The 13554-nt window shown below is 38.7% G+C and overlaps 1 protein-coding gene across 4 annotated transcripts in view; it reads left to right on the forward strand.

Annotated features, from left to right (window-relative positions):
- lrp1aa (low density lipoprotein receptor-related protein 1Aa) overlaps positions 1-13554 on the forward strand; it is a 307973-nt gene that overhangs the window by 268781 nt on the left and 25638 nt on the right. For all 4 annotated transcript variants that reach the window (XM_079844459.1, XM_079844460.1, XM_079844461.1 and 1 more), the window contains exons 71-79: positions 364-486; positions 2182-2304; positions 4744-4881; positions 4993-5124; positions 8541-8660; positions 9575-9846; positions 11801-11979; positions 12112-12218; positions 12308-12427. In XM_079844459.1, coding sequence (XP_079700585.1) covers positions 364-486; positions 2182-2304; positions 4744-4881; positions 4993-5124; positions 8541-8660; positions 9575-9846; positions 11801-11979; positions 12112-12218; positions 12308-12427 — 1314 coding nt within the window. The remainder of the gene's footprint in view (positions 1-363; positions 487-2181; positions 2305-4743; positions 4882-4992; positions 5125-8540; positions 8661-9574; positions 9847-11800; positions 11980-12111; positions 12219-12307; positions 12428-13554) is intronic.

Genomic DNA, 13554 nt, shown 5'->3' on the forward strand with positions numbered 1-13554 from the left:
CTGTGTGGATGTGCTGGAATGAATACAGATGAGTTACTCTGAGTGTTTGTGTGTCTTTGGTCCTGGTATTCCCTACGTTATAGGGACCAAATGCCCCAACATATATTGTAAAATTTTGTACATTTTGACCTTGTGGGGATATTTTTTTGGTCCCCATGAGAAAACAAGCTTATAAATCATACAGAATGATCTTTAAAATATCTCTAAAATAGCAGAACATTTTCTGTGATGTGTAGGTTTAGGGGTAGGGGTATATAATATACAGTTTGTACGGTATAAAAATCATTACTGTCCCCATAAAACATGGAAACCTAACGTGTGTGTGTGTGTGTGTGTGTGTGTGTGTGTGTGTGTGTGTTTTAGTGGGTCGATTCTGCCCCCTGGATGAGTTTCAGTGTAATAACACTCTGTGTAAGCCGCTGGGCTGGATGTGTGACGGCGAGGACGACTGCGGAGACAACACAGACGAGAACCCAGACGTGTGCAGTGAGTAGTAGCACTTTATTTCCCCTCAGACTCTCTCTGGTATACTTCCCTGTGATACAAGCAAAAACAATTGGGCTGGACAATATGACCCAAGTCTTACATTGCGTATCATATTAAAAGTACTTTTGGGGGGAAATTAAAGCAGAGTTGGTTTATATATGAAATCCCCATCTACTAATGCCTATTTTTGTATAATTCAGTGAATTAATCACTTTACAAATCAAAGATATTTGGCGACGTTTGATTATTTCCTCTTTTTATTTGGAACTTGAGGGACGCAAAGTAAACAAATCTCAGATAATGGGCCGTTCACACCAAGAATGAAAACTATAACGAAAAAGATAATGATTTAGTTTTAAAAATCATTCTAAATGTATAGAAACGCTTAGAATAAACTAATATATACAATATGTATCACTATAGTTATCTTTATATTTATTGTTCTTGGTGTGAACAGACATTGGGCCCTATTTTAACGACTGCAACAATATATGGTGTGTTTGAGTTTTTCAAGCCTATAAAGTATATTATAATGCAGTGCTAATCGACATAGACTTCATCACTGTATAGAATACTATAAAATAATTAAAGGAACACGCCTACTTTTTGGGACTTAGCTTATTCACCGTATCCCCCAGAGTTAGAGAAGTCCATACATACCATTCTCATCTCCGTGCGTGCCATAACTCTGTCTGACGCACCCACCCCTAGCCTAGCTTAGCACAAAGACTGGAGGTAAACGGCTCCATCTAGCCTACTGCTCAATAAGTGACAAAATAACGCCAACATTTTCCTATTTGCATGTTGTGATGTGTATAGTTACATTGTGTACTAAAACCGACGGAAAATTAAAAGTTGCGATTTTCTAGACCGATATGGCTAGGAACTATACTCTCCTTTGTAGTAATCAAGGAACTTTGCTACCGTACCATGGGTGCAGCAGCGCAATGATATTATGCAGCACCTGAAAATAGGCTAACTTCTGTCAACATAACCAACGTGACAACTTGCTTGCACAGAGAGCGTGCTGGGGATTATTTTCAGGCGTTGCGTAATATCATTGCGCCACTGCACCCATGGTACAGTACAAAGTTCCTTGATTATTATGCAGGAATGAGAGAATAGTTCAGGCTAGCTGGAGCCATTTACCTCCAGTCTTTGTGCTAAGCTAGGCTAAAGGTGGGTGCGTCAGACAGAGTTATGGCACGCACGGAGATGAGAATGGTATGTATGGACTTATCTAACTTCGGCGGGATACGGTGAATAAGCTAAAGTACCAAAAAGTCGGCGTGTTCCTTTAATGATCTGCCTCATTCTGTGATAAGAAGCCACATCAGCTCACAAAACCTTTACCAAGTTTCGTACCATTTTGATTATATATTAACTTTTTTTTTTTTTTTTGGTCAAAAAACGAATACTTTTTTTAAAAAACTGGATGTTTTAAACATTCAGAGAACATTCAGAAATAAAATGTTCATAACTTAATGGGAATCTTAGCTTAACTTTCTTTTTTTAGCTGGTATGACACAGAACAGGCATATCATCTGTATACAGTGTGAATACTGCAACCTTTTAATATGTGCATGAGAAAACTTCACACATGTAATGCAGACGTGTGAAACAGGCCATGCTTATTTACAATGATCTGACTCTTCTCATCAAGAAAGATCACTGTGTTTTTACTCTGTGTTTCAGAGAGATTCCAATGTCCTCCCACCAGACAGTTCAGATGCCATAATGACAGAGTGTGTCTGCCAGTGTCGAAACAATGTGACGGTGTTGACAACTGCGGAGACAACAGTGATGAACTCAACTGCCGTGAGTAATTAGAAAATGTCATGCTTTTTTTTTGTGGTTTTTTTTCATTACATCATTATCATCATGAGCTTAACTCTTATGTGTTTCAGTGTCATTCTGTGCCATTTCTTGCTGAAAATGTCTATATATATATATATATATATATATATATATATATATATATATATATATATATATATATATATATATATATATATATATATATATATATATATATATATATATATATATATGTGTGTATGTATTTATTGCAATGAAATCTATTTTCTCACCTCACACCCAAAATACCAGGGCCATAATGGACAATGAGGGATCCCTTCCCCTAAATATGTGGTTACAGTTTTGCCAATAGTTACACTATATTGCCAAACGTATTAAGACACCACTGCAAGTCATTGAATTCAGGGGTTCCAAACACTTCCATGGCCACAGGTGTATAAAATCAAGCCCCTAGACATGCAGACGCTTCTACAAACATTTGTGAAATAATGGGTCGCTCTCAGGAGTTCAGTGGTTGTTTTTCAGGGGTTGGGATTGGCCCCTTAGTTCCAGTGAAAGGAACTCTTAATGCTTCAGCATACCAAGACATTTTGGACAATTTCATGCTCCCAACTTTGTGGGAACAGTTTGGGGATGACCCCTTCCTGTTCCTACATGACTGTGCGCCAGTGCACAAAGCAAGGTCCATAAAGACATGGATGAGTGAGTTTGGTGTGGAGGAACTTGACTGGCCTGACCTCAACCCGATAGAACACCTTTGGGATGAATTAGAGCGGAGACTGCGAGCCAGGCTTTCTCGTCCAACATCAGTGCCTGACCTCACAAATGCGCTTCTAGAAGAATGGTCAAAAATGTACATTTATATTTAGTCATTTAGCAGAGGCTTTTATCCAAAGCGACTTACAAATGAGTGCAATAGAAGCAACTAGGACAGTCAAGGGCAACAATATGCAAGTGCTGTAACAAGTCTCAAATAATCTAGAACAGAACACATAGGTTCTTTTTTAAATAGACAAACAAAAAATTAATAGAGTGATAAGTGCTATTCTTGCTAGGTCAGGTTCTGCTGGAAAAGATGTGTTTTTAGATGTTTCTTGAAAATGGCTACAGACTCGGCTGCTCGAATTGAGATTCCACCAAGTGGGAACGGTCCAGGAAAAGGTTTCATGCCTCTTTGGGATGGCACCACAAGGCGCTGTTCATTTACAGGACGTAAGCTCCTGGAGGGTGTGTAAGTTTGAACAAGCGAGTTTAGGTATATTGGTGCAGAGCCAGTGGTTGCTTTGTAGGCGAGCACCAGTGTCTTGAATTTGATGCGAGCGGCTATTGGTAGCCAGTGCAGACTGATGAAGAGAGGCGTGACGTGTGCTCTCTTTGGCTCACTAAAGACCAACCTCGCCGCTGCATTCTGGATCAGTTGCAAGGGTTTGATAGTGCATGCCGGAAGGCCCGCTATAAGAGCATTACAGTAGTCCAGTCTGGAGAGAACAAGAGCTTGCAAGAGCAGGAGTTGTGTGGCCTACTCTGATAGGAAGGGTCTAATCTTCCTAATGTTGTATAGTGCAAATCTGCAGGACCGGGTTGTTGCAGTAATGTGGTCAGTGAATTTTAGCTGATCATTAATCACAACTCCAAGGTTCCTGGCTGTCCTGGACGAAGTTATGGTTGATGATCCTAGCTGAATGGAGAGATTGTGGTGAAGTGCTGGGTTGGCTGGGACCACAAGCAGTTCTGTCTTTGCAAGGTTGAGTTGCAGGTGATGTTCCTTCATCCAGGCAAAAATTCCCATAAACACACTCCTGAACCTTTGTGAAAGCCTTCCCAGAAAAGTTGAAGCTCATAACCCATGGAATTCATCTTTTAAAGTATGTTTTGTACAATTAAACCCTTTTACATGATATGCTTTGGGGTTGAGTGTTACAGAATTTAAGATCAGTGCAATATGTCTTGCACCACACCACATACTTGACAGTGAATGTCTTTCATGTTTTTCAACTTTATGCCAAGGAAAAAAAAAGATTCCATAACAGAGTTGAAATATTGAGATTGATAAGGCCAACATAAGTGCAAACAATGAAATTAAAAGACTGTACGAGAAATGCTTGATGATTCAGTAGGGCGAAATGTCAACAGGGTTCAACAGAAAGTGAGTTTTTTTAAATGCATAATGACAATGAAAGCATGATATTTTAATTTCAATAAAAGCTCAATTTAGGTGCATCTTTTATAACCCATTTAAATGTATTGGGGACAAAACTGAATGATAATGTGATGAAATTAATGTTTTTCTTCAGCTTTACACTTTAGAAAGATTTAGATGTATCAAATTATGTCAGTAGGAAGCCATGAGGACACAAATGATGCAATTTCCAGAGAAGAAGGCAGTTAGCCATGTTAGTAAAGCTCTACTGAAGTGAATTTGTCTCTGTTTCCTGTCAGAAACTCCAGCGCCTGCGGTCTGTGGAAAGGGTGAGTTTACATGCAGCAGCGGAAAGTGTATAAGTATTAACCAGCGCTGCAATTTCTTCAATGACTGTGAGGACTATGGCTCTGATGAGATCAACTGCAATAAGAGAGGTGAGTTTATTTGTTTGTGTGTGTGTCAGTTTTTTTTTGTCTTGTAGACTAAAAGAACTAAAAGATTAAGGTTCCTTGAGTGTTTATCTGTGTTGCTGTGTCTCTGAACAGATTCGGGTCTGAATGAATGCCGTCACAACCGCAGTATGTGTGGAGATGAAGGTCATTGTGTGGTGAACGGAACCGACTCGTTCTGCTCCTGCAGACCCGGCTTCCAGAAAACACACCTGCAAACCTGCACAGGTACCGGTACAGCACACGGTCACACACAGTGAAAATGGGGGTGAACAAAACCACTGATTTTTATTTGTTAAACCTTGATGTTCCCATGGGTTAAACCACACTCTTCCATAGCTAATAAAACTTCAAAACGTTATGTTCTTTTAAAGGGGAGCTATTAAATCTTGGGTATCTCCAAAATCTGACATTTAAGCTCAAAATGCCCAACAGATCATTTATTATACAGTGTTCAGTGTTTCCCACAGATTAGAAACCAATTTGTGGTGGTGGTGGGTGGGGGCATGGGGCGGGTGGAGGGGATGGGTTCAGTGATTGCCACAAATATCGATTTCGATCTTGATTCAGTATCAATTCATATTTATATAGCCTACTGTACATATAAGGAGAAATAAGTTTAACTATTTTAAACTTTTCTTAAATAATATTTGCTCACATTCAAATAATATTCACTTTTGTGTGCTTATATAAGTATTATTCAAAATATTAGGATGTAAGTTATTAACTTTTTAAAATTTCACATTTAAAGAAATCTAGTGTTTGATCATGTATAAATATTTATTCAAATGCAAAACCTAAAAATTAGTAAGAAGATATGATCTGCAATACTTTGAGCAACTAGATACATATTATTTATTAGTACTGTATATTTATTAAAGAGCCATACAGGCCTCTTTGCATTGGAATTCTCTATTTTAACCTTAATTACTACACTAATTGTAATATAGATAATACAAAATATTTGAAGTGGTCATTAATGGACCACAATTATTGCACAAATAGTAGGCCTATTTAGTACCAAAAGATATCCTCAAAATATTCAATAAATATTATTAAACTAAAATATAGAACATATAGGCTATTTAATTGAAAAATAGTTAAGGTGTATGGTCACATTTGACCTACAATGAGTATGATGTGAACAATTAGTAAGGAATGAGGGCTAAATACAAGAAAAACATTGACATTAATGTAACAATTTTGGGTCTATCATCACTCTCCATAATAAAATGATCCTGTAAATGTGGTTGACGTAAAAATCAATGCACACTATGCTGTACTGTACCAAAACCTGCTGCAAACACCTGTACAGTGAAACTGTTGTGTATCCGCGGCTTAAGCCATTCAAATGTATTGACAGGGCGGGTTTGTTTATAACTATTGAGCGCTCCGTGAACCACGTGACCGCGCGCGCGCCGGGAGATGAGAGCAGGTCGCAACTCTGTTTTTCAATGCCTCTGGCTTTAACTGTTACACATTAGCGCCAAAACGCTATTTATTGTTTGCATTTCGTATTACATTTTAAAAGCTTAGACTTTAATATCAAAAGCAGGTTTGAGAAAGAGAAAGAGAGAGAGAGAGAGAGAGAGAGAGAGCGAGAGAGACGCATGAGTGACAGAGAGAGATGGAGGGAGAGCGGGGGAAGGAAATGAACAAACACGCTGCGTGTTTTAAATAGCGTTAAAAAGTTAATGAATAACGACACGCAATATGTGGCGGCCGGTGTTGATTCTGTGGCGCACCGCCACAAATTAGCCTATGTGTGGGAAACACTGGTGTTGTAAATGCCCGTTTTTGAGTGGAAGGAAAAACAAGCTGATTTCGTTCATGTGTCTTTAAATGCAAATGAGCTGCTGCTCCCCGCCCACCTTTCCAGAAGAGGGCGGAGCCTGTACAGCACATGCATCAGATACTCTGCCAAAAACATCTGTTTGGTTTTTTCAAAGGCTTACCTGTCTAAACTTCTGACACACACTCGAAGCACGCGCCCAAAGCTGGATGTCAGACGGCGCGTCCCGTGAATTTTAAAGTTCTCTTTCACGTCTTATTGCGCTTAAACTGTAAAATACACACAAAGTTCACATAAACACAGTGGGTTATGTCTGTGAACGTAAACAGCAGGGAAAGAAATAGAATGTGTGTATTAGATCTGTGTATTAAAGTGACAGCAGCGTAATATACAGTACTTACTGCTGTAGATGCTAATATGAATCAAACAACAAAAGAAAAACAGAAAATCACTCACTGCTCTTGACTGAATAACTTTAGTAGCTTTAATAAGAATACATTTCTTTCTTGAATGCTGCTCTGGTGAGGAGATAAACATGGCGGACTGTGGGAGGAGCTAAGCTAATAGGGCGGTCGTGGGCGGGGCCTGTTACAGTGTGACCTCACATTTGATCAGATTCCTGAAAGGCTCATTTCGAGACACTGTTTCAGATTTACGGGGAAAATAACAAACGGGGTGGATGGGTTTTTGCCACAATAGCTTGTTTGCAGTGACGTGGTTCTGAGGACGCGCAAAATTCAGATGGAGGGCAGGAAGTGAAAAACAGAATGGACGAGATGGAGTAAAGTCCGTACTATGCTGGTTTAGAAAGCTATATACAGAAAATTACAACATATGTTGGACGTTATCCTCATGTTATGAAAAGGAGCACTTTTTCTACCGAGTTTGAAGACTTGCCTGCCATCTTGACGGTAGATGTAGAGAATGTGAAGCTGCTATCACGCCGTGTTGAGTTCTGGTCTGGTTTGTTTATATCACGCTGCATTTCTGTTAGTGAGTTTAGGGTAGTATTTAGATTTTCTGTCATAATTGTGAAAAATGTCATCATTGTAGGTCATACATGATGCATCGAGAATTGCCAAAGGAACTCACGTCGTTCGTGTAATACACTTTTCCTCCTTTTCTACGTTTTAAAAAAGGGTGATGGTAAGATGGCAGAAAATCGCTTCCTGCCCTCCATCTGCATTTCGTGCCACAGCTGTGATGTCACGTGCAAACAACCTATAGAGTGGTTCACACTGCAAACATATGTTCAAAAACAATATAAAAGGAAATTTTGCATAATAGATTCCCTTTTGATTGCTAAAATCGGATTAAAACTTTCAGCCCAGGTAATGTTTTAAGAATGTTTCGTTAATGTTCCCATTAAGTTATGTAAACGTTATTTCGGAATGTTCGCTGAACATTTAAAAAAAAAGGTTTTCTTGGTTTTTAAACATTCCATTTTAGCATTCTGCAAACATTATGGGAACGTTACTTTTGAATGCTCTCTGAACATTCTCAAACAAGTAATAACATTTTAAAAAATCGTATACGAATGTCCAACTAAACATTTCAGAATTACATTTAATTCCAACTAAACATTTAAAAATTACATTTAATATTAATAAAACCACAATTATGACAACAAAAATAGAACACAGCTTTAATTAATCATCTAAAAATGAAAGAATTTGTATTCTTGCATTAATTACAAACCTTCTCCTGCGACGCCAAACCATACCAGCAGCTTCAAACCAGAATGAATGCATCGTATTATCATTTAGACGAGACAAATGAGAAATTCCCTTTATATATCTAATGTTTTTGTGTAATTGGTGTTCTCATAAAATGACGCCTTCTCTCTCAACAGATGTGAACGAGTGCAAGCGATTCGGGATCTGCTCTCACATCTGTAACAACACCAAAGGCTCCCACAAATGCAGCTGCTCCAAGAACTTCATCAGAGTCAACGACACCTGCAAGGCTGACAGTACGTTTCAAACTAATACTGCAGTCAAGACGAGACCAATGTATTTCACAACACACACGGTTTCAGAGCAGTTTCACAGTTTACATTCTGCAACAATATAAACATTCAAGCAGTTGAGATTTGCTTTAAAGTATATAGTGCTTTACCTGAGAACAATGTATTTATTCAGATAACGTTGGATGTACTACATCTATATAGAAAGTTGTGTGATAATAGTTTGCTTATTATGACAATTTAAACAATCATGTAGCCAAGATTTGCTGTATAGTATATATTTCTTTATGTAGTGTACTGTACTGGATGGATAATATAGTTTACATTTTGAGATGGTATAAACATTCATGCTAGTATTTTTCACCTTACAGCGTTGTATGTATTTAGATAAAGATACTTCTATATAGAGCTGTGATAATATAGTTTACATTTTGCGTCAGTATAGATGAATCATACAGTATTTTCCATGAACACAAACAATGCTGTCTTTTCAGTCTTTTCTGTGTCTCAAGCATGAAATTCAATTTCAATTCAATTCACATTTATTTGTATTGCGCTTTTCACAATACATATCGTTTCAAAGCTGCTTCACAGAAAATGCATGCGTCTACATTACAATTTAAAGTGATTTGTCCACGTTATGCAAGCACAGATTAGCAAACAATGTATTATTAATCAATATAATGATTAAATTAAGGCACAGAAATAAGTGAATTAAGAATACATGTTGTTAATGATTAGGGTATATAGAAATGAGCATGGAAATAAGAGCAGAAGAATTTTCTGTGTAAATAATTTGCATTGATGCAACATTCAAAGAGAAATTGAATCTAATCATTTCAAATCAAATGTGTTTAATTGCTGTTATTTGATTTCGGTATATGTCGTTGTGCTGTGACGCCCATTGTCTGTCTTTCTAGGCAGTGACAAACAAGCTCTGTACGTGGCAGATGATAATGAAATTCGAAGTTTGTATCCTGGGATGCAAAATTGGATATATGAACAGGCCTTCCAAGGAGATGCCAACGTACGAATCGACGCCATGGACCTGCACATCAAATCCAAACGGATCTTCTGGACCAACTGGCACACCGGCAGGATCTCATCTTTCGAGCAGCCGTCTGCTGGACCCGCCTCGCCAAACTCAAACCGCAACCGCAGACAAACGGACTCCAGAGTCACTGATCTAGAGGTCAGTGTGACCACGCGTGACATGACAATACCTCAGTCCATGTCCAGCCTCAGTTTCCTGTCAGTACTGATATATAACATCATCTTAACTCTCTATCTTCATATCAGGGTTATTATAGCTCACTAAAGCTTAAAAAACACTTCTTTTTTTAAAATAAAATGATAATAATAATTCAGCTAGATGCCAAGGCAACATTTTCTCATTTACATTTTGTTTAAGTAGATGTACTAAAATTAAACTAAAAATAAATTTAATTAAAAACTACATATATAAATTGTATTATAAATAAGTATTTATTCGTTTAAACATATATATAAATATATATACATACAGGGTTTGACATTAACTTTTTTGCTCACCAGCCACTGTGGCTAGTGGTTTTTCAAAGTTACTAGCCACTCAGCATTTTCACTGGCCACAATTTTGCTGTTTGTAGATTACATTTTATATGATTAAAGTTGACTTTGGCATGCTTAAATGACTTGATTTTGAGTCATTTTACTTGATTTAGAAGATTTAAAACCCTTTGAAACTTTCAAATGCAGAGTGACCACCCAAATCAAGACTACATTGTATATCAGCTGGTATGTGCAGGTGGGCAAGGGGTGGGCAATATGAGCATAGGCTAATATGAGAAATTTAATATGACATGAGTTATTTTTGTTAGGCTATATAAAAGAACAAAGAAGTGAATTAGCAAATTACAAAAACAATAGTAAATTTAAACAAATATTTTTTCAGATACAGTAGGTTTATTTAATATGTAAACATTTATTTAACATCTGTAGTTGTTTAATTAACATTAACGACAGACAGGTATTTCATTGGGCTGCTGAATGCATGGACGTAATATTCTGACACATATCCTGTTATTACCCACCTGTTTACGTACTCTTAAGCCATAACCGACTGTGTTCATGCGAGATACTCCACACGATGGACATTTTGACATCTGTGTGCGCGTGTATTTGACTATTCAGGCGCAAGGAGAACTGATCGTGCGTGCGACAGAGAGAGAGAGATTCCGCCTATTCCACTTTCACCAAATGCAAGTTAATCGATAAAGAATTGTAATTGAATTGTAATTTTGTGATACGACGGTCTTGGCATTTCATTTGGCTGTAGGCTGAAATTATATTCAACCCGCCAAAGTGGCTAGTGGGAGTGGCTGCCTTACCCGCCACAGCTGAAATCTACCCGCATTTGGCGGGCTGGCGGGTGTTAATGTCAACCCCTGTATACATATATATGTATATACACCAATCAAGCATAACATTATGACCTGAAGTGAATAACACTGATTATCTCTTCATCACGACACCTGTTAGTGGGTGGGATATATAAGGCAGCAAGTGAAGATTTTGCCCTCAAAGTTAATGTGTTAGAAGCAGGAAAAATGGGCAAGCGTAAGGATTTGAGTTAGTCTGAGAAGGGCCAAATTGTGATGGCTAGACGACTGGGTCAGAGCATCTCCAAAACTGCAGCTCTTGTGGGGTGTTCCCGGTCTGCAGTGGTCAGTATTTATTAAAAGTGCTCCAAGGAAGGAACAATGGTGAACCGGCAACAGGGTCATGGGCGGCCGAGGCTCATTGATGCACGTGGGGAGCGAAGGCTGGCCCGTGTGGTCCGATCAAACAGAACTACTGTAGCTCAAATTGTCCTAGAAGTTGATGCTGTTTCTGATAGAAAGGTGTCAGAATACACAGTGCATCACAGTTTGTTGCGTATGGGGCTGCATAGCCGCAGATAGTCAGAGTGCCCATGCTGACCCCTGTCCACCGCGAACAAAGCGCCAACAGTGGGCACGTGATTATCAGAGCTGGACCACGGAGCAATGGAAGAAGGTGGCCTGATCTGATGAATCACGTTTTCTTTAACATCACGTGGATGTAAGGAATTTGTTTTGGCAGCAAAATGGGGACCAACACGATATGATATCTTTGGTTTACTGTAGATCCCTGGTCTAAAGATGCCTCGTGGGATCGCTGTGGATTGGGTGGCCAACAACATCTACTGGACGGACTCCGGTCGGGACGTCATCGAGGTGGCACAGATGAACGGGCGCAATCGTAAGACCCTCATCTCAGGCATGATTGACGAACCCTATGCCATCGTGGTGGACCCGCAGAGAGGGTGAGAAGAGATGGACTACTGTCTTAAACACAAATCAATGCATTCTTTTGTGGTATTTACTAAATATACAGTTCATAATTAGTGTTAACACGTGTTTGGCCTTTAAATTATGTTAACAATTGATTTTCAAAGCACCATGTACTGGGCCGATTGGGGAAACCACCCTAAGATTGAGACGGCCGCTATGGACGGGACCATGAGAGAGACGCTGGTGCATGAAAACATCCAGTGGCCCACAGGTCAGTCATCATGTGAATCAAACTCCACACACACCATTTTAAGTACCTGTAACACCCGTAACATGAATTCTGTTGTGTCTGTTTGCCAGGTCTAGCTGTGGATTACTTCAATGAGCGTCTGTACTGGGCTGATGCTAAACTCTCGGTTATTGGGAGCGTCAGACTGAATGGAACCGATCCGGTCATAGCTGTCTCCAGCCTTAAAAACAGTTGAGTCATTCACGTCAACAGTTAGGGCCCTATTTTAACGATCTGAGCACATGGTCTGAAGCGCACGGCGCAGGAGCACTTAGGGCGTGTCCGAATCCACTTTTGCTAGTTTATCAACGGAAAAAATTGTTGGCACGCCAGGCTCATGGTCCACAAAGGTTGTACGTCTCTTAATGAGTTATGGGTGTGTTTTGGGCGTAACGTGCAATAAACTAATCAGAGTCTCATCTCCCATTCCCTTTAAAAGCCCTCCCATTCCCTTTATGGTTGCGCTTGCACCATGGTGGATTCACTATTTACATGGTGGAATTTGCAGGCAGAAAGACTGAACGTTTCTCCAGAGAGGAATCCTTTTATTTAATATTTAAAAATGTTTGTGTGCTGCTGCGCATCCCTGCGTGTGTAATAAGCAGAGTGTACGCGTGATGTTAACCCGCCTATAGGCGCATATTACTGACACACCCTTTAAATCACACAAAACATACTGCGCTATTGACTTACGAGCAGGCTTATTTCATGTAAACAGGATTAGATTGCATCTTTTTGAGTGGCGTTGATACTTTTTATCACTGATATTTTATAACAAGAGTTCCTTACTGAACCAGGGGCAATAGTAATTTTAAATAAAAACAATAATAATATAAAAATGTATTTGAAAATAATATTATAATGTTGTGTATAATACTATAGACACAGCCACTTGATTAAGATATTTATTTGTGATGGAATAATTAGTTTATAATTGTATTGGAGGTTTACACGCATGTTGTACACTTAATCTGAGCCGTGCATTAATTTGAGTGATGACTGATATTATGGGAGTGGCTTGATGCAGCACAGGAGATGCAGAAAACTTAATCTTGACCCTTACAAAAATGTTATAAAAATTAAATTACAACATTTAAATAAAAATATAAAGGGTGTACAAATACTACAAAATCGTGAATATAAATAATTGGGAATCCTCATCAAAACAGTGCACATTTCATTTATCTATTATAACTTTTATGTAGGTTTGGTCGTTTCCAGAAATTCGTGTTTTTTCTTTTTTAAATGTGTCAAGTTTTTTATTTCTTATCATATGTCATTACTTTGCTGTCTTGCCGCCAGCCAATCACTGCATTGC

The sequence above is a fragment of the Gobio gobio genome, assembly GCF_949357685.1.
Source record: "Gobio gobio genome assembly, chromosome: 19".
Classification (NCBI taxonomy): domain Eukaryota; kingdom Metazoa; phylum Chordata; class Actinopteri; order Cypriniformes; family Gobionidae; genus Gobio; species Gobio gobio.